The sequence below is a fragment of the Manis pentadactyla genome, chromosome 14 (genome assembly GCF_030020395.1).
Source record: "Manis pentadactyla isolate mManPen7 chromosome 14, mManPen7.hap1, whole genome shotgun sequence".
Classification (NCBI taxonomy): domain Eukaryota; kingdom Metazoa; phylum Chordata; class Mammalia; order Pholidota; family Manidae; genus Manis; species Manis pentadactyla.
In genome coordinates, this window is record NC_080032.1 from 73,120,838 (window position 1) to 73,143,142 (window position 22,305).

General features: G+C 38.6%; 1 protein-coding gene across 5 annotated transcripts in view; it reads left to right on the plus strand.

Annotated features, from left to right (window-relative positions):
- The window catches only part of DERA (deoxyribose-phosphate aldolase), a 116,522-nt gene extending 95,382 nt beyond the window's left edge, over positions 1-21,140 (plus strand). For all 5 annotated transcript variants that reach the window (XM_036908923.2, XM_036908906.2, XM_036908885.2 and 2 more), the window contains 3 exons: positions 16,356-16,468; positions 19,996-20,145; positions 20,446-21,140. In XM_036908923.2, coding sequence (XP_036764818.1) covers positions 16,356-16,468; positions 19,996-20,145; positions 20,446-20,502 — 320 coding nt within the window. In that variant the 3' untranslated portion in view covers positions 20,503-21,140. The remainder of the gene's footprint in view (positions 1-16,355; positions 16,469-19,995; positions 20,146-20,445) is intronic.
- Positions 21,141-22,305: the final 1,165 nt, after the last annotated feature.

Sequence of the window (22,305 nt, forward strand, 5' to 3'; positions counted from 1 at the left end):
TAATAAAGGCCAAAAATTGCCCAAAGTTAATGACAGAGACCAAACCACTGATGCAGGAAGCTCAGAAAACACCTAAAGGGATAAACTACACCTAACTGTATCATATTCGAACTGAAGAAAACCAAAGACAAATGGAAAATCTTGAAAAAAGCCAGAGAAAGAATACACTTTACCCATAGAAGAAAAGGAAATAATTTCAGTGGACTTATCATTAGAAACCATGCCAGAAAGAAGTGAGTAGAGTGAAATACTTACAGTGTTTAAGGAAAAACTTCACCAATCTAGAAATCTGTACCCAGTGTAATTATCCATCTAAAGTGAAGGAGCTCAAATATGCAAAACTGAAGGAATTCATTTCCAGCAAACCTGCCCTATAAGAAATTTTAGAAGTTCTTCTGAGAAAAGGAAAATGATATAGGTCAGAAACTCTGATCTACATAAAAAATGGAAGACTTATCAGAGAAGGAATGAAGAATAAAATAATACAAGTAAAATAAAAATAATTTTTCTTTCTTCATTGATCTAAAAGATGACTGTTTCAGGTAATAATAGTAACAATGTATTGGTAACTAATAACCTAATGTGGATATGTGAAATGAATGACAGCAGTGTGACAGGGGGCAATAGGGGAGAATTAGGGATATTTAGTTAAAAGGTACCTTCAGTACCTATGTAGTAGTGTAGTATTATTTGAAAGTAGACTTATATAGGCTAGAATGCATGTTGAAAACTCTGGGAAACCACTGAAAGAATGCACAAAAGAATATAATTGATATGCTGAGAGGAGATAAAATGGAATCATATGAAATGTTCAATTAAAGCCAGAGAAGGCAGAAAAGAAGTGTAAAAATTAATAAAGAAAAATACAACAAATAGCCCTATCTTGGTGAATGTTCCACGTGAACTTAAGAATATGTATTCTGCTGTTGTATGGAGTTTTCAAAATACCAGTTTGATCATGTTGACTGATAATGCTATTCAATCATATTGCTCATATTCTGCCTTTTTGAGCTATCAGTATTGAAAAAGGAGCTTTGCAATCTCCAGCTATATAAGCAGACTTCTCTATTTTTTATTTTAGGTTTGTCAGATTTTGCCTTACATATTTTGATGCTCTGTTGTTAGGTACATACATGTTTAGTATGTCATTTCACTTAAGCAAAATACCCCCTTTATTATTAAGTAATACTCTTCTTTATTCTTGTAATGTTCTTTCTGAAGTCTGCTTTGTCTCAAATTAATATAGCTACTTCTGCTTTACTTTGATTACTGTTACCATTGTATATCTTTCTCTATCCCTTTACTTTGAACCTCTTACATCTTTGTATTTAAAATGAATTTCTTATCAACAACATACAGTAGGGTCTTCTTTTTTGACAATCAGTCCTGTATCTAGTATATATGGACCAGTACATTTAAAGGGATTATTGATTTAGCTGAGCTAATGTCTACCAAAATTTACACAAGAAGTATTCTGAATAAGCCTATATCTATTGAAGAAACTTTTAATTTTAATTTATTTTATGAATATTAACTCTATGTAATAGTATATTTACATCAACTATAAAATATTTTAATTATAAGATGTTATAAAATAATTTTACTTATTTAATAATTTTAAAAATTATTAAAGAAAAATAATTATAACCTTTCAAAAAGGAAAGCACTAGGTCTAGATGGTTTTACTGATGAATTCTAGCAAACATTTATGGAAGAAATGATATCAATTCTCTACAGTCTCTTCCAGAAAATAGAAAAGAGAACAGTCACTTTGTAGACCATCATTACCCCAGTACCAAAACCAGATAAAGATTTTACAAGAAACAAAAACTGTAGATCAGTCTTACTCATGAACATAGATGCAAAAATCTTCAATAACATATTAACAAATGAACCAACAATACATAAAAAGCTTTCTGTGTCACAACTAAGTGGGATTTACTCCAGCTAAATGCAAGGCTTGTTCAGTATAATGTAATCTACCATATAATACACTAAAAAAGAAAAAATCACATGATCATATCAGTTGATCAGATAAGGCATTTGACAAATTACAACACCTATTTATAATAAAAACTCTCAGGAAACTAGGAATAGAGGAGAACATCCTCAGCTTGACAATTTCTACAAAGAACCTTAAGCACACTTATGATGAGAAACTGGATACTTTTCCCCTAAGAACCCCAAGAACAAGGCAAAAATGTTCTCTCTTACTATTCCTAGTCAACATTTTATTGGAAAGTCCTAGTTAGGATGAAAAGACAAGAAAAGGAAATAAAATATATACAAATTGGGAAGTGTGGCAGGCTAATAATGGTTCCTAATGATAAATCCACATCCTAAACGCAAGAACCTGTGAATTTTATTTGGGAGAAAGGATCTTTGTAGATGTGGTTAAATTAGGTTCTTGAGATGAAGTGATTATTCTGGATTATCTAAGGGCCTCCTAAATGCTATCACAAATGTTCTTAGAGAGGCAGAGGAAGATTAAGGTCACCCGCAGAAGAGAAGGCTGTGTGAGGATGGAGGCAGAGATTAGGTGGAGGCAGTCACGGAGTGCTGGCTGCTGGAAGAAGTTGGAAGAGGCAAGAAACAGATTGTCCCTAGAGCCTCCACAAGAAGTGTGGTCCTGCTGGCTGACAACTGACTTCTTCCCTCCAGAACTGTCAGGGAATAAGTTTCTGTTGCTCAAAACCCAAGGTCAACATCAACAATGAAAATTCATGTTGATATTATGTACCCTTGAAATGATGTGGTAAAAATGGCACTTTGCCTCTTTGGTCTTCCTCCCAAAATACCCATAACCCCAGTTTAATCATGAGGTAAAGTCAGACAAACCCTAAGTGAGGGAAATTTTACACAATACCTGACCAGTACTCAATACTGTTAAGGTTGTCAAAATAAGGAAAGTCTAAGAAATTGTCACAGCCTAGAGGAGCCTATGAAGATAGGACAATGCATTAACAGTATCCTGGATGAGATTGGAATCTGAATAAAATGAAAGGCAATCCAAAAAGAGGATGCTTTAGATTAAAAATAATATAGCAATAATTGGTTCATTAATTGGAACAAATGTACCATGATAATACATTGTTAATAAAGAGTAAACTGGGTGTGGGGTATAGGTAAACTGTCTGTACTGTTTTCATAATGTTTCTGTACATCTAAATCTATTCTAAAATTAAAAGTGTATTTAAAAATAAATAAAATGGTATTTCCTTCTGAGCCACCTACCCAGTTTTGTTACTGGGGCTGCAATGAAACCCAAAACTGTAGTTTCTTCCCTATTAGTCAAAGGTGGAAAATAATTATAGTTTGCTTTTTCATGGTAGATATGGCCACCCATCCATCCATCCTTCCAAAATTTATTTATTGAGCTCCTCATATATGTCATGCTCTGGGGATACAGATGTGCATAAGAAAAATACATCACCTACCTTCAGATGTGCTTACTGTGTAGTCAAGAAAGGGGCACAAATAAAATAACATGTAGTCTGCTGTCACTACTCCCTGGCTCCTGTTGCTGCTGTGCTGGGTGTTCTGCTCTGTTCCTCCCAAATGTATTAGGAGGAGAGTCTTCTCCCTTACCCTGCCTCCAGACTTTTCCAAAGGAACTTGGCTCTTTTGGTTACCTTTAGATGGTGTGGTTTTTTTTTTTTTTTAAAATAATTATTTTTTATTGAAGGGTAGTTGACGCACAGTATTACATTACATTAGTTTCAAGTATACAACACAGTGATAAAACATTTATATACATAATTCGAGGTTCCAGCTATCACCCTACCAAGCTGTTACAATATCTTGACTATATTCCTTATGTTATACATTACATCCTGGTTACTTATTTATTTTACCATTGGAAGTCTGTCCTTTTTTTTCTTTTTCTTTTTTTTTTTTTTTGTGAGGCCATTTCTCATATTTATTGATCAAATGGTTGTTAACGACAATAAAATTCTGTATAGGGGAGTCAATGCTCAATTCACAATCATTAATCCACCCCAAGCCTAATTTTCGTCAGTCTCCAATCTTCTGAGGCATAACAAACGAGTTCTTACATGTAGAACAAATTCTTACATAATGAATAAGTTACGTAGTGAACAGTACAGTACAAGGGTAGTCATCACAGAAACTTTCGGTTTTGCTCATGCATTATGAACTCTAAACAGTCAGTTCAAATATGAATACTCATTTGATTTTTATACTTGATTTATATGTGGATACCACATTTCTCTCTTTATTATTATTATTTTTAATAAAATGCTGAAGTGGTAGGTAGATACAAGACAAAGGTAGAAAACATAGTTTAGTGTTGTAAGAGAGTAAATGTAGGTGATCAGGTGTGTGCCTGTAGACTATGTGTTAATCCAAGCTAGATGAGGGCAATAAAACATCGACGTATGCAGAAGATTTCTCTCAGAACAGGGGGGGTGAGGTTCTAAGCCTCACCTCTGTTGATCCCCAATTTCTCACCTGATGGCCCCCCTGCTACTGTGCCTGTCTTAGGTTGTTCCTCCCTTGAGGAATCTTACCCGTCTCTGGCTAACCAGTCATCTTCCGGGGCCATACAGGGAAATGTAAAGTTGGTAAGTGAGAGGGAAGCCTTATTGTTTGAAAAGGTTAGCTTTTTACTTCTTTGCATATTTATGCCCTGTGGCTTCTATGCCCAGCATTTGTCTTGAGGTATCTTTAGCACTTGGAAGAATTATGATACTCGGTAAATTTGATATGAGGCATGAATTCTATTTAAGGGTTGTAATTAGGAAGGAAGAAGAAAAGCTATAGAAGTAGCAGGCGGAAGAAAACATGGGAAGATTGATTATTTCTTTGACATATCTTCTTGTAGAGTAACTTCAGCATGTATAGGTTTTAAGCTACTACTTAAATTGTGCACACACATTAACATAATAGGAGTATAGTTACATAACCAAAGCATATCTGTAATTACCAGCCATCTCCAGTGAAACCAAGAAAACCAGTTAGGCACCTTAGGCATTTGTGAAAACTTATCTATGATATGGTGGATATTGTCCAACTGAACTTGAACAGTCTGAGAGAAATCAGACAAATTAAAACAACCCATTCCTGGGGAATGTTCACATCCCTTATGTTCTTTTAACAGTAAATAGTCTGTAGTTGTAAGATTTTGGAGCACTACAATTTGCACTTCTCCTAATTCTTGGTTGAGTTCCAACAGTATAGATCCAGTCAAATTTGTTGTTTTACTGTATGCACAGGCCAGCTTAGATATCTCCTTCCTCATTCCCATGGCAAGTCCAGGAGCTGGTGGGATGAGTGCATCTACAGCTATAGCAGTGCGTGGATCTTTGTTGGGGTTTTTTGATGATCATCTTCTGGCATGAGTCTTCCAGAGAGTGCTGATGTTGGAAGTTCTCTTTCATATCGTATCTTAGTTCATTTTTGGAGTAGCCCAATTAGGCTTTGATCTTCTGTATAGACACAAACAGACCCTTTGCCTACACTTTTTTTTTTTTTTTCTTCTTTTTTTTTTTTTTTTTAATAATTATTTTTTATTGAAGGGTAGTTGACACACAGTATTACATTACATGAGTTTCAAGTGTACAACACAGTGGTAGAGCATTTATATACATAATTCTAGGTTCCAGCTATCACCCTACCAGGCTGTTACAATATCTAGACTATATTCCTTATGCTATACATTACATCCCGGTTACTAATTTATTTTACCATTGGAAGTCTGTCCTTTTTTTTTTTTTTTTTTTTTTTTTTTTTTTTTTTTTTTTTGTGAGGGCATCTCTCATATTTATTGATCAAATGGTTGTTAACGACAATAAAATTCTGTATAGGGGAGTCAATGCTCAATGCACAATCATTATTCCACCCCAAGCCTAATTTTTGTCAGTCTCCAATCTTCTGAGGCATAACAAACAAGTTTTTACATGTAGAACAAATTCTTACATAATGAATAAGTTACATAGTGAACAGTACAAGGGCAGTCATCACAGAAACTTTCGGTTTTGCTCATGCATTATGGACTATAAACAGTCAGTTCAAATATGAATACTCATTTGGTTTTTATACTTGATTTATATGTGGATACCACATTTCTCTCTTTATTATTATTATTTTTAATAAAATGCTGTAGTGGTAGGTAGATACAAGATAAAGGTAGAAAACATAGTTTAGTGTTGTAAGAGAGCACATGTAGATGATCAGGTGTGTGCCTGTAGACTATGTGTTAATCCAAGCTAGACCAGGGCAATAAAACATCCACGTATGCACAAGATTTCTCTCAGAACGGGGGGGTGAGGTTCTAAGCCTCACCTCTGTTGATCCCCAATTTCTCACCTGATGGCCCCCCTGCGACTGTGCCTGTCTTAGGTTGTTCCTCCCTTGAGGAATCTTACCCGTCTCTGGCTAACCAGTCATCTTCCGGGGCCATACAGGGAAATGTGAAGTTGGTAAGTGAGAGAGAAGCCTTATTGTTTGAAAAAGTTAGCTTTTTACTTCTTTGCATATTTATGCCCTGTGGCTTCTATGCCCAGCATTTGTCTTGAGGTATCTTTACCACTTGGAAGAATTATGATACTCGGTAAATTTGATATGAGGCACGAATTCTATTTAAGGGTTGTAATTAGGAAGGAAGAAGAAAAGCTATAGAAGTAGCAGGCGGAAGAAAACATGGGAAGATTGATTATTTCTTTGATATATCTTCTTGTAGAGTAACTTCAGCATGTATAGGTTTTAAGCTACTACTTAAATTGCACACACACATTAACATAATAGGAGTATAGTTACATAACCAAAGCATATCTGTAATTACCAGCCATCTCCAGTGAAACCAAGAAAACCAGTTAGGCACCTTAGGCATTTGTGAAAACTTATCTATGATATGGTGGACATTGTCCAAATGAACTTGAACAGTCTGAGAGAAATCAGACAAATTAAAACAACCCATTCCTGGGGACTGTTCACATGCCATATGTTCTTTTAACAATAAATAGTTTGTAGTTGTAAGACTTTGGAGCGCTACAATTTGCACTTCTCCAAATTCTTGGTTGAGTTCCAACAGTATAGATCCAGTCCAATTTTGTTGTTTTACTGTATGCACAGGCCAGCTTAGATATCTCCTTCCTCATTCCCATGGCAGGTCCAGGAACTGGTGGGATGAGTGCATCTACAGCTGTAGCAGTGCGTGGATCTTTGTTGGGGTTTTTTGATGATCATCTTCTGGCATGAGTCTTCCAGAGGGTGCAGATGTTGGAAGTTCTTTTTCATATCGTATCTTAGTTCATTTTCGGGGTAGCCCAATTAGGCTTTGATCCTCTGTGTAAACACAAACAGACCCTTTGCCTACTGCCTACACTTTTATATGCCCTTTATACCCTTCTGTAGAACTCATTGGAGGTTACCACACAGGAATTGCCCTTTTTTCTGTTTTGTTTTGTTTTGTTTTGCTTTGTTTTTGGTACCACTAATCTACACTTACATGACGAATATTATGTTTACTAGGCTCTCCCCTATACCAGGTCTCCCCTATAAACCCCTTTACAGTCACTGTCCATCAGCATAGCAAAATGTTGTAGAATCACTACTTGCCTTCTCTGTGTTGTACAGCCCTCCCTTTTCTCCTAACCCCCCATGCATGTTAATCTTAATACCCCCCTACTTCTCCCCCCCTTATCCCTCCCTACCCACCCATCCTCCCCAGTCCCTTTCCCTTTGGTACCTGTTAGTCCATTCTTGAGTTCTGTGATTCTGGTACTGTTTTGTTCCTTCAGTTTTTCCTTTGTTCTTATATTCCACAGATAAGTGAAATCATTTGGTATTTCTCTTTCTCCGCTTGGCTTGTTTCACTGAGCATAATACCCTCCAGCTCCATCCATGTTGCTGTAAATGATTGGATTTGCCCTTTTCTTATGGCTGAGTAGTATTCCATTGTGTATATGTACCACATCTTCTTTATCCATTCATCTATTGATGGACATTTAGGTTGCTTCCAATTCGTGGCTACTGTAAATAGTGCTGCGATAAACATAGGGGTGCATCTGTCTTTCTCAAACTTGATTGCTGCGTTCTTAGGGTAAATTCCTAGGAGTGGAATTCCTGGGTCAAATGGTAAGTCTGTTTTGAGCATTTTGATGTACCTCCATACTGCTTTCCACAATGGTTGAACTAACTTACATTCCCACCAGCAGTGTAGGAGGGTTCCCCTTTCTCCACAGCCTCGCCAACATTTGTTGTTGTTTGTCTTTTGGATGGCAGCCATCCTTACTGGTGTGAGGTGATACCTCATCGTAGTTTTAATTTGCATTTCTCTGATAATTAGCGATGTGGAGCATCTTTTCATGTGTCTGTTGGCCATCTGTATTTCCGTTTTGGAGAACTGTCTGTTCAGTTCCTCTGCCCATTTTTTAATTGGGTTATTTGTTTTTTGTTTGTTGAGGCGTGTGAGCTCCTTATATATTCTGGACGTCAAGCCTTTATCGGATGTGTCATTTTCAAATATATTCTCCCATACTGTAGGGATCCTTTTTGTTCTATTGATGGTGTCTTTTGCTGTACAGAAGCTTTTCAGCTTAATATAGTCCCACTTACTCATTTTTGCTGTTGTTTTCCTTGCCCGGGGAGATATGTTCAAGAAGAGGTCACTCATGTTTATGTCTAAGAGGTTTTCGCCTATGTTTTCTTCCAAGAGTTTAATGGTTTCATGGCTTACATTCAGGTCTTTGATCCATTTTGAGTTTACTTTTGTATATGGGGTTAGACAACGGTTCAGTTTCATTCTCCTACATGTAGCTGTCCAGTTTTGCCAGCACCACCTGTTGAAGAGACTGTCATTTCGCCATTGTATGTCCATGGCTCCTTTATCAAATATTAATTGACCATATATGTCTGGGTTAATGTCTGGATTCTCTAGTCTGTTCCATTGGTCTGTGGCTCTGCTCTTGTGCCAGTACCAAACTGTCTTGATTACTATGGCTTTATAATAGAGCTTGAAGTTGGGGAGTGTGATCCCCCCTACTTTATTCTTCTTTCTCAGGATTGCTTTGGCTATTCGGGGTCTTTGGTGTTTCCATATGAATTTTTGAATTATTTGTTCCAGTTCATTGAAGAATGTTGCTGGTAGTTTCATAGGGATTGCATCAAATCTGTATATTGCTTTGGGCAGGATGGCCATTTTGACGATATTAATTCTTCCTAGCCACGAGCATGGGATGAGTTTCCATCTGTTAGTGTCCCCTTTAATTTCTCTTAAGAGTGACTTGTAGTTTTCAGAGTATAAGTCTTTCACTTCTTTGGTTAGGTTTATTCCTAGGTATTTTATTTTTTTGGATGCAATTGTGAATGGAGTTGTTTTCCTGATTTCTCTTTCTGTTGGTTCATTGTTAGTATATAGGAAAGGCACAGATTTCTGTGTGTTGATTTTGTATCCTGCAACTTTGCTGTATTCCGATATCAGTTCTAGTAGTTTTGGGGTGGAGTCTTTTGGGTTTTTTATGTACAGTATCATGTCATCTGCAAATAGTGACAGTTTAACTTCTTCTTTACCAATCTGGATTCCTTGTATTTCTTTATTTTGTCTGATTGCCGTGGCTAGGACCTCCAGTACTATGTTAAATAACAGTGGAGAGAGTGGGCATCCCTGTCTAGTTCCCGACCTCAGAGGAAATGCTTTCAGCTTCTCGCTGTTCAATATAATGTTGGCTGTGGGTTTATCATAGATGGCCTTTATTATGTTGAGGTACTTGCCCTCTATTCCCATTTTGCTGAGAGTTTTTAACATGAATGGATGTTGAACTTTGTCAAATGCTTTTTCAGCATCTATGGAGATGATCATGTGGTTTTTGTCTTTCTTTTTGTTGATGTGGTGGATGATGTTGATGGACTTTCGAATGTTGTACCATCCTTGCATCCCTGGGATGAATCCCACTTGGTCATGGTGTAAGATCCTTTTGATGTATTTTTGAATTCGGTTTGCTAATATTTTGTTGAGTATTTTTGCATCTACGTTCATCAGGGATATTGGTCTGTAGTTTTCTTTTTTGGTGGGGTCTTTGCCTGGTTTTGGTATTAGGGTGATGTTAGCTTCATAGAATGAGTTTGGGAGTATCCCCTCCTCCTCTATTTTTTGGAAAACTTTAAGGAGAATGGGTATTATGTCTTCCCTGTATGTCTGATAAAATTCCGAGGTAAATCCATCTGGCCCGGGGGTTTTGTTCTTTGGTAGTTTTTTGATTACCGCTTCAATTTCGTTGCTGGTAATTGGTCTGTTTAGATTTTCTGTTTCTTCCTGGGTCAATCTTGGAAGGTTGCACTTTTCTAGGAAGTTGTCCATTTCTCCTAGGTTTCCCAGCTTGTTAGCATATAGGTTTTCATAGTATTCTCCAATAATTCTTTGCATTTCCGTGGGGTCCGTCGTGATTTTTCCTTTCTCGTTTCTGATACTGTTGATTTGTGTTGACTCTCTTTTCTTCTTAATAAGTCTGGCTAGAGGCTTATCTATTTTGTTTATTTTCTCGAAGAACCAGCTCTTGGTTTCATTGATTTTTGCTATTGTTTTATTCCTCTCAATTTTATTTATTTCTTCTCTGATCTTTATTATGTCCCTCCTTCTGCTGACCTTAGGCCTCATCTGTTCTTCTTTTTCCAATTTCGATAATTGTGACATCAGACCATTCATTTGGGATTGCTCTTCCTTTTTTAAATATGCTTGTATTGCTATATACTTTCCTCTTAAGACTGCTTTTGCTGTGTCCCACAGAAGTTGGGGCTTAGTGTTGTTGTTGTCATTTGTTTCCATATATTGCTGGATCTCCATTTTGATTTGGTCATTGATCCATTGATTATTTAGGAGCATGTTGTTAAGCCTCCATGTGTTTGTGAGCCTCTTTGCTTTCTTTGTACAGTTTATTTCTAGTTTTATGCCTTTGTGGTCTGAAAAGTTGGTTTGTAGGATTTCAATCTTTTGGAATTTTCTGAGGCTCTTTTTGTGGCCTAGTATGTGGTCTATTCTGGAGAATGTTCCATGTGCACTTGAGAAGAATGTATATCCCGCTGCTTTTGGATGTAGAGTTCTATAGATGTCTATTAGGTCCATCTGCTCTACTGTGTTGTTCGGTGCTTCCGTGTCCTTACTTATTTTCTGCCCAGTGGATCTATCCTTTGGGGTGAGTGGTGTGTTGAAGTCTCCTAGAATGAATGCATTGCAGTCTATATCCCCCTTTAGTTCTGTTAGTATTTGTTTCACATATGCTGGTGCTCCTGTGTTGGGTGCATATATATTTAGAATGGTTATATCCTCTTGTTTGACTGAGCCCTTTATCATTATGTAGTGTCCTTCTTTATCTCTTGTTACTTTCTTTGTTTTGAAGTCTATTTTGTCTGATATTAGTACTGCAACCCCTGCTTTCTTCTCACTGTTGTTTGCTTGAAATATGTTTTTCCATCCCTTGACTTTTAGTCTGTACATGTCTTTGGGTTTGAGGTGAGTTTCTTGTAAGCAGCATATAGATGGATCTTGCTTTTTTATCCATTCTGTTACTCTGTGTCTTTTGATTGGTGCATTCAACCCATTAACATTTAGTGTGACTATTGAAAGATATGTACTTATTGCCATTGCAGGCTTTAAATTCGTGGTTACCAAAGGTTCAAGGTTAGCCTCTTTAGTATCTTACTGCCTAACTTAGCTCGCTTATTGAGCTGTTATATACACTGTCTGGAGATTCTTTTCTTCTCTCCCTTCTTGTTCCTCCTCCTCCATTCTTCATATGTTGGGTGTTTTGTGCTGTGCTCTTTCTAGGAGTGCTCCCATCTAGAGCAGTCCCTGTAAGATGTCCTGTAGAGGTGGTTTGTGGGAAGCAAATTCCCTCAGCTTTTGCTTGTCTGGGAATTGTTTAATCCCACCATCATATTTGAATGATAGTCGTGTTGGATACAGTATCCTTGGTTCAAGGCCCTTCTGTTTCATTGCATTAAGTATATCATGCCATTCTCTTCTGGCCTGTAGGGTTTCTGTTGATAACTCTGACGTTAGCCTGATGGGTTTCCCTTTATAGGTGACCTTTTTCTCTCTAGCTGCCTTTAACACTCTTTCCTTGTCCTTGATCTTTGCCATTTTAATTATTATGTGTCTTGGTGTTGTCCTCCTTGGGTCCTTTCTGTTGGGGTTTCTGTGTATTTCCGTGGGCTTGTCGATTATTTCCTCCCCTAGTTTGGGGAAGTTTTCAGCAATTATTTCTTCCAAGATACTTTCCATCCCTTTTCCTCTCCCTCTCTTCTTATGGTACCCCTATAATACGGATATTATTCCTTTTGGATTGGTCACACAGTTCTCTTAATATTGTTTCATTCCTGGAGATCCTTTTGTCTCTCTCTATGTCAGCTTCTATGCGTTCCTGTTCTCTGATTTCAATTCCATCAATGGCCTCTTGCATCCTATCCATTCTGCTTATAAACCCTTCCAGAGTTTGTTTCATTTCTGCGATCTCCTTTCTGGCATCTGTGATCTCCCTCCGGACTTCATCCCATTTCTCTTGCGTATTTCTCTGCATCTCTGTCAGCATGTTTATGATTCTTATTTTGAATTCTTTGTCAGGAAGACTGGTTAGGTCTGTCTCCTTCTCTGGTGTTGTCTCTGTGATCTTTGTCTGCCTGTAACTTTGCCTTTTCATGGTGATAGGAATAGTCTGCAGAGCTGGGACGAGTGACGGCTGGAAGAACTTCCCTTCTTGTTGGTTTGTGGCCCTCCTCTCCTGGGAGAGCAGCGACCTCTAGTGGCTTGTGCTGCGCAGCTGCGCGCAGACAGGGTTTCTGCTTCCTGCCCGGCTGCTATGGAGTTAATCTCCGCTGTTGCTGTGGGCGTGGCCTGGCTCGGGCAGCTGCTCCAAAATGGTGGAGTCGCGTTGGAGCAGGAGCGGCTGGGAGGCTATTTATCTCCGTAAGGGGCCTCCCTGCTCCCTGCAGCCCAGGGGTTAGGGTGCCCAGAGATCCCGGATTCCCTACCTCTGGATTAAGTGACCCGCCCTGTCCCTTTAAGAGTTCCAAAAAGCACCCGCCAAAACAAAACAACGACCACCAAAAAAAAAAAAAAAAAAAGAAAAAAATTTTTAAATTAAAAAAAAAAAAAAGTTTTTAATTAAAAAAAAAAAAAGGTGGTCGCTCATTTTTCTTTATTCTCCGGTGCCAGCCTCAGGCCTCTGCTCACCGGTCTTTCTGCCCTGTTTCCCTAGGATTGGGGTCCCTATCCCTTTAAGACTTCCAAAAAGCGCTCGCCAAAACAAAACAGCAAAAAAGCAAAAAAAAAATGAGCGCTCGCTTTTCTTATGTTCTCTGGCGCCCAGCCTCCGGTGCCTGCTCACCGTTCTTGCTGCCCTGTTTTCCTAGTGTCGAGGGCCCTGCGCTCTGGCCCGGATGGCTGGGGCTGGGTGTTCGGCAGTCCTGGGCTCCGTCTCCCTCCCGCTCTGCCTGCTCTTCTCCCGCCGGGAGCTGGGGGGAGGGGTGCTCGGCTCCCGCGGGGCCGGGGCTTGTATCTTACCCCCTTCGCGAGGCGCTGGGTTCTCTCAGGTGCGGATGTGGTCTGGATGTTGTCCTGTGTCCTCTGGTCTTTATTCTAGGAAGGGTTGTCTTTGTTATATTTTCATAGATATATGTTGTTTTGGGAGGAGATTTCCGCTGCTCTTCTCATGCCTCCATCTTCCGCCCCTCCGATGGTTTGGTTTTTTAAGTGACCATGTCTTTTTTTAGACCTCCCAACGTGGCCTTGGTCTTTTTTCTTACTGATCTTCTCTTCGGAGATGCTTAAAATAATTTAGGTAATATCCAGTGTTGTACCCGAAAGCCTTCTAGTGCATCAGAAGATAATGTCACACATTAAGAAAACACATCTTAGTCTCATTGTAAATTATTTTAGAATGTTCCCTTTACATCTTGGATCTATTTGGAGGATTTAATCACCTCTTGGATCTATTTGGAGGATTTAATCTCTTCTCTTTGCTTGTCTTATATCTGATGTATGTCATTCATTTATTAATCAGCTTTGCACATGGCTGACTTCAGGTTTTTTGCACTTGATGTTTCCCTGATTATGATGCTCTTTTCACAGATTTCCTTCATTCAGTCTCTGAATTTCACTCATCAGAGATGCCTTTATGTTGACTCTGTTTAAATGCAGGTACCTCTCTCCACCTCTATCACACTCGTTTTTTTTTTTTTTTGCATTTTTTAAATTAAGGTATTGATCTACAATCTTATGCTCAATCTACAATCTTATGCTCAGGTTTCACATGAACAACATTGTGGTTACTGCATTCTCCCCTATTATCAAGTCCCCACCACATACCCCATTACAGTCACTGTCCATCAGCATAGTAAGATGTTATAGAGTCACTACTTGTGTTCTCTGTGCTATAGTGCCTTCCCCATGTCACCCATCTTAGGTGTCACACTCTATCTTGTTATGTTGCATTAGTTTTAGTTTTTTTATAACAGTTATCTCCACTTGACACTTACTATATATTTATTTGTTTATTGTCTTTTTCTTTTAGAAAATCTGCTCACAAGGGCAGGAACTTTGTTTTGTTTAGTAGTCTATTTCCAGCATCTAGAACAAAGTCTAGCACACAGTAAGCACTCAGGAAATATTTGTTAAATAAATTTAACAAATTCATTTCTCTCCATTTGTATGTTTCCACTTCTCCCAATGGGCCGACAGACCCAAGAAAAGAGGGCTTCTGATGGCCTGCTCTGGCCGATCAGAATTCCTACACTATTGTTACAGCTTGCAACTCTATCTACCCAGGTCCTTGCTGCATATTTGTATAACACTTGGGAGTTTTCAGAGTGATTTCACATGGTTGTCTCTTCATTCCTTGTATAACACTATGAAGCAAGGAAAGAATTTCTCACTTTACAAATGAGAAAGTTTAGGAGGTGGATTTTTCAAGGCAAATATCAAAGCTACAGTGAGGCTAGATCTCCTGAGTTCTAGCTCATCAAGTTATTACCCAGGATTTATGTCTCATCTCCACCTGAGCCTAGAATACATGCTTTTTTGGGCAAGGGTTTGAATGATTTATTTTTGTATTTTCCACTGTACCTTACACATAATGTGCTTACTAAAGGCCTGGCGATTCGAATCTTACCATGCACAGAATAGCCATGGAAGTATGTTTTCCAGTGGAAACTAGGGAGGAAGTTCTGACCACTTCTGTTCTTCACTCCTATTGGCCACTCCTTTGATGGCCCTTGGGAAAATCTCAGAGATTAACCGTATGTATGGTTCCACAGATTCAGTGGCCTGAGGCCATCAGTTTGCACAGGAATCACCTAGGAACCACGTTTATATTCAGATTCTGATTTGGTTGACCTACTGTAGGGCCTGAGAATCTACATTTTTAATAAGCTCCATGATGGTGCCCATCCTGTTGGTCTGTGGTCCACACTTTGAGTATTTTGGGGGTGGTAACCACATGAAAGATGGAGTCTCTGTATGGCTATCTGACTGTGTGAGCCTAGGTGAGTATCTTGGAGACACTACCCCATATGGGTTCAACTCTATTGCTTCGGTTAGAATTTTACCTCCCCTGCTCACTCACTGTATGACCTCAAGCAAGTTGCTTAACTTTTCTGTGCCTCTGTTTCCTCAAAAGTGGGGATCCTGTTAGTTTTTGTGAGGGTTGATTGAGTTAATACTTATAAAGCACCTAGACTAGTGCATAGCACATAGCACTTGGTGAATTTTAACTATTAGATCATTTGTCTCCTTGTGCTGTTGTAATAAACTGCATCAGTAGGTTTAAGATACATTTGAAAGACAAAAAGTTGTTTAAAATATTGGCAAGTTATGGAACAGAGTGGTTTCTTTCATGAAATTCATAATCTGGTTGGAAGACTCGGTGCTTTTGTTAATGAACAATGTAGCAGAAACCAGCTGGTGGTGACTTTTCTTGGGACAGCTGCACTGTGTACTTCTTAGCAGGCACAAGAAAATGAAGGGAAGATGAGTGGACCTCCTGTTTTGTAGTAAGGTGTTAACGGTATATGATATTAAGCATAAGCGTAACATTGTTTTCATTCATTGCAATTATGCATTAAGTAAACTAATGTGATTTTAACTGGTGATGTGGAAATACGGAAGAACCCCCGCAGTCAGTGAGAATCCATTTGTACTTAATTTACTTCATCTTTTAGTAAGGGGGGAAAAATGTGGGCAGAATTTTATTTGAAAGTGAGGTTTTGTTCTTAGTTGTTCAGGTAATGAAAAATAAAGTTGTGTTCCTTGGGAAAAAAAATGTACACAACTCAGTTCTTCCACTGGCTCAAAAGTGTAAAGAATAAATTTTTTAATTAACATGGGCTTCTTCCTTTTGTTTTAGGATCAGATTTTATTAAGACCTCTACTGGAAAAGAAACAGTAAATGCCACCTTCCCGGTGGCTATAGTAATGCTACGGGCCATTAGAGATTTCTTCTGGAAAACTGGAAACAAGGTATATTATTGCCAGCAAATCTTTCTTCAGAGTAAAGATAATGTTATTTATAATACTAGCTACAGCCACGATAACTGTCTTTATATGCAGAAGGTATGAATGAGTTACCTTTATTAAGATAAATGTTTAATTTACCTTTCATTACAAAAGAACACATTCATAGAGAAAAATGTGCGAATAACAGAAAGTGAGTGTGAGTGTGGGAGTAAGTACGTGTGATCAAGATGTAAACTCACTTTATGTCCTTTTATTAACCAAAGACAATTTTATCACTGACAAGAGATTCCTAAAAGGGCTCTTTAACGAACTAATTCTGCCGCCGTGCAGAGGCTTTCTGGTAAGGCGTTGGCCAGCGAAAACAGGTTAATGCAGAAATTAAACTTCCTTGAGGAATGGAAAGAATTGCAGAGTAACATTTATTGAATGATAAGCTCTGGTGGTGATATGAAAAGTATGCAATATAATGGGAAATAATCTTTTCCTGTCATTATTGAAGGACACACATAAATTGGTTTTTCTGTTGGGAAACCCCCGGTCCAGAAAAACTTATTACTTTTAATAATATGAGGTGAAGAGAAAATTCTCAAGGAGATGAACTTATTAAACAAAATAATGAAATGCTGTGAAACAGCAGGGAAAAGGTAGCTAGACGTTATATAGCTCTTGAATTAAATATCCATTTTTGCGTTTTATGGCAGTTGGATGTGCACTTTGGAAGATTGTTAAGCTGAGGAGGGTATATGCTAGCTTTTGTCAGCTTTTCGAAAAATAATACATATTTTTTGAAACATATGAAGTTAAAAGGAAAAATGCATATGAGGTGTTTTTAAAAATAAGTTTGGATTTTCCTATTTTCCTTTTCACTTCAAGTTGCTTGTTTAGCTGCAAATTACCTTAAAGGATTTTTTTTTTTACATTATTGGCAAAAAGGTGATTTTGTTTTTAAATGAGAGTTTCTCCACCTGAGAAGACATCTTTTAAAACCAATCTCTTGATTTCTGCTGAATAAAAAACCCCAAAAGACCTTTAGTGCTTTGCCCACTGCATGTGATGACTTTATATGTGACTACAGCTCCAGTTTATTTTGGAATAGAAGACTTTTTTAGAATGTATTGGGTTTGAGGGAAAATGAAGTCCTTCCAGAATGTTCTTCAGAGAAACTTCATATCTTAAAAAAGTACAGGTAGGATAAATATCTATGGGGACTCTACACATGAAAGTTGAACTAACTTGAGTAACCTCTCCTTGGTAGCCTTTTTGCACTGATCCAAATAAGAAAGGCAATACAAATGAGATTTCTGTCTTTTGTCCCCCTCCCCCCCAGTTGAGACCACCACCACCACTCACTAGACGAGGGGTTCTTAAGAACACCAAAGCCGATGGGAAGTTTTTAGACCTAATGATGCCTGGCACCCTCGTCCCTGGCATCAGGCATGGTCCTCAGGCATCTGTGCATAATATAAGCTCTATAGTTGGAGTTAAAACTTGCCAGTAGAGACCCAGTCTTGTTTTGTTCTCAACAGCCATTTATTGAGTTGGTGACTATGTGCCATGTTAACCTATGTTAAATGCTAGGGATACAGAAGTGCCTTCCCAGGAGAGCTCTTAGACAATAGCAAAGAATTTCAATAGAAGTTTTAAGTACTTGATGTTCAAGACCAGAGTGCAGAGGAAGGGACACTTTGCTGTCTTTAAATACTTTTGTTTTAATTGTATTGCTCCTTTCCTCGCTTATACATAAAGTCCATCCCAGCTTTATTAAAAAACAGGCAGGAGCAAGTCAGATTGTTTTCATTTTAGTCACGTTTGATTTCACACAGTGAAGATCTGTATATGTACCTGCAAATCAGGTGCCTCTTTTCGGGTTGTTGACAAGTTGCCTGGTCTGTAAACTTTGTATATCATTGATTTAAGGGGTGTTTTAAAATGTGATGGGCTGCCTTCCAGACCATGATTAGTGTCACTCCTGAGCAGCAGAGGTTTAATATTTCATAACTGATTTCATTGCAGATTTATGTTTTCCATATTCTCTCCCTTAAAATAAAACCTTACGCTATAATCCCTCTCTAGAAACATTGCCAGACTTGCTGACACATCCGAACTATATAGAAAAATCTATACACCTCACTGCCTAATTAACAGAAATGCTCCTATGATTAACGTGTATGCTAATATCAGCTAACTGATTTTTTTTTTTACCTATTCTCAACAAATAACCTCACCCTTCTTATCTCCCCCCATCCTCCCATCTCCCCACACCTCTTTTTGTAGAGTCACTTGGGCTCCACAGCAATGGGCAGATAGGGTAAGAATCTCTGCAGGACATCTACTTGGCTGTGTAACATTGTGTGGTTGAGACAGAGAGATCAGTTAAGAGTCATATGCTGATATTCCATGTGGGAACTGATGAGGGTCTAAACTAAAATGGTAGAAATGAGAGTAGAGAGGAAAGTGTACATATGGGAGATCCGGGAGTTAAGAACATAAGATTGGTAGGACTTGACTGTTGATTGTTGATTGCTTAGCTGTGTTGAGGATAGCCAAGCCCTGGTTCACTCTGAGGTTTCCAGCTTGGGTGGACGTTGGGGCATTTCATTTATTGTCTCCCTTCTCTGGCGTTCTGTTAGCAGTTAACTGCATACTGGTGCTACTTGTCAAACCAGTGGCCAAATGCATGCGTTTTAGTGCTTGGATGATGGGGTGTTACCCTGATTGCTCCCATGTACATATTCTCTACTGGATAGTCAAGTTTTTGACACAAGTAAATCCAGATGAGCAGGTTTTACTGTAGATAGAGCACCTTTTACCTTTTCTAGTGGACTCAGGGACATTCTTTGTGAACATCAGACATTGGCTGAGTTGTGCTGTTTCATGGTCCCCTTCAAAGGCTGCTGAAGTGAGAAGAGCCCCCACACAGCCTTTTTCCACTGTGCTTGTTTAACTGGCTTGGCTGCTTTTATGTAACTTTGCTTACAACTTAGTAAAAACGTCCCTGCAGTTAAGTTGATTAAAACAACTGTCAACACTCCTAGCTGGCTGCTGCCAGTTCAGTTAGTGAGGCTAGCCTGATTCTTTCCTCTTGTTTTGAGTACGTAAGTGCCTTTTGCACCTCAAGATAAGGGCTGAGAGGTGACTAAACAGGCTTGCCTGCAGAAATGTAGAATGAGTGAGCCTTTGTGATAACTCTTTTCCTATTTATTGACACCTCTCTTGTTCATCCCAGGTTCACAGCTATAGTCTGGATGGTTGAGGTTTATGAATTCCCAATAAGTGAAATGTTAATGAGGGTTATTAACTCTCATTAGTGTCTCCTCAGAAGCAGTGGCATTCTTCCCATTAATCTTGGAAAAGTCATTTTGGCGTGTGAATTGGCGTGAGTTGGAGATCTAAGCTCTTTTGCTGGGGGAAGTGAAACAGACTGAAAAAGACAGAGCATGAGAGAATTGAGACCCTGTATCAACGCAGTACCATTTGTTAAACAGTCCAATAGCAATAAACATTGTTCTCCTTCCCACCTGCCCATTTAGGTAGGCTTTAAACCGGCAGGAGGCATCCGCAGCGCGAAGGACTCCCTTGCTTGGCTGTCTCTCGTAAAGGAGGAGCTAGGAGATGAGTGGCTGAAACCAGAGCTCTTCCGAATAGGTGCCAGCACTCTGCTTATGGACATCGAGAGGCAGGTAATAATCCATTATCCTTGGATCTTATTGATCAGGGTTTTTCAGAAAGAAATGAAAAATCGCCTATTGGGCTTTGAAAACTAGAGGTGAAAACGCATCTGATTTAATCATACCAAAACCTCTGACTTTCTTCCAAAAAATGAGAAGTAGGCTATGTGGAGATTCTGCTGAAGCACAGTGCAGTGGGGCTTCCTAGTGAAATGTTCATTAAAATTATTATTATGCAATAGTATAGTAATTCATTGATATGTGTAATAATACAATAAGGCTTCATTAACTAAACTCTATTTTTCCTCACAGATTTACCACCACGTGACTGGGAGATACGCAGCTTATCATGATCTTCCAATGTCTTAAATCAGCGACCAATTCCAGGAAAGTCCCTTACAACAACGTTTAAAATTTATTTTTCTACGTAATTGCTAAAACCATTTAATTAAAGTATGGGGGAATAGGTAACTGGCTTTTTTTCCCTTAAAATTTCCATTGAATTTAATTCAAAGAATGAAAAGAAAAACCCAACTAATCCATACATGGTATTCATTTTAGGCACATCTGAAATGGTCTTAATTGCTCGAAGGTCTGCATTGTTACTGTGAAGGTTTCCTCTTAAAAACTCCTAGTAAAATATTAATGATAGCTTTGACAACGTTAAATTTCAGGAGAAAAAAAGAAAAAGTTAAACTGCCCAAGAAACGTGTTCTAGCAAAAAAATGCAGCATCTCTGAACATCCCTGACTCTAATGACTGCAGGAATCGCTGACTTGGTACTAATTTCCTGCCATGAAAATCTGTCTTTAATTTTTACAGCAGATATGCTCTTTTATTAATTGTTTTGCTAATGAAATTTCTGTCATTGTTATATGAAACTATGGACAGCATTGAATTTTTTAATTAATGAAATCCCTGTAGTTGATTTTTTTAAGCTTTAAATTGTAACCAATATATATTGAAAAATTAATCCATTAAACATACAAAGGAGTTTTATCAATGACTTTCTGAATCTCTAGTAGAGTTTTTGGGTATTTATCTCAGGTAAAGCTCCTCAGTACGTTATTAATGAATACAACTTAACATATATATTCTTAAACTTAAAATTTTCTGGTATAGTTAGAGGGAAAACAGCTAATGTTGAAAATAGCACTAACTATGTGCTAAGCTCTTTACACATATCAGTTTATTTAGTCCTTATTTAATCCCTATGACAGTAAGCTAAGTACAGTGAGGTTTTTGTTTCTTACACGATAAGTACTGATAGTCGGGCTCCCGGGTCTGTGCCTTCCCCCTCGGGCATGACCGTCCCTCAGCGCACACAGACGCATAAACAGAGCTCCGTGTCGGCGGGCAGGAATGGTCATCTGCTTTGCGGCCTGCTGGTCCCTTTGCTCTCTGGTGTTCCCAGCTTCCCACCTCCACCTGTCTTGCTTGCTAGCACCTCTGTCCCATCAGAGAGCCTAAGTTTTCTTCAATGGTGATTTTCATGGCAAGAGTCTTTTTTCCTCCCCGAGCAAGCCTCCATCTATTCATAGGTAGAAAACCCTGGCCTGGGAGTCCGTTTGGATTTCATGGTCTCATCTGCCAGGTGGTTGCCCAGCTTCTGCCTTTTTCTAGCCTTGTGACCTTCGTCGTCAGTTCACATCTCTGGACCTCAGTTTCTGTATCTGTAAAATTAAGGGGTTGGGGCAGGTGACATCAAGGTTCTTTCAGACCTAAAGTTATATTGCCCTAAGGATAATTATAACAGATCCAAGAAACTGTTTTATGGCCATAAAGAGGAAACACTTTTGTAGCAACTTAAATTAGAATGTGCCTCTCGGGAGTCAATTAGCAAGTCCTAAAGCACCTCTCTAATTGTGAATTAAAGGACTAAAATAAGAATGGAAAAGAAATCCTGTCCACCCCCCAAAGCCTTAGCAGAAATTCAGCTCTTGACTTACGCCTTTCGATATGGTCAGTGACTGAATGCCACAGCCACGTTCATAACTTGCTGGCCCAGGTGCTCACCAGCACAACAGCCGTTCACCTTTGGAGAAGAAACTTTGCAGAAAAATAATTACATTCTATCACCTTTGAAGCTATTCCAATTTCATAGGGATTTCTGTTTTCCTCCCATTAAACCCAGCTGGTCATTTTACTTGATCAAGTGAACAGGCATCATTA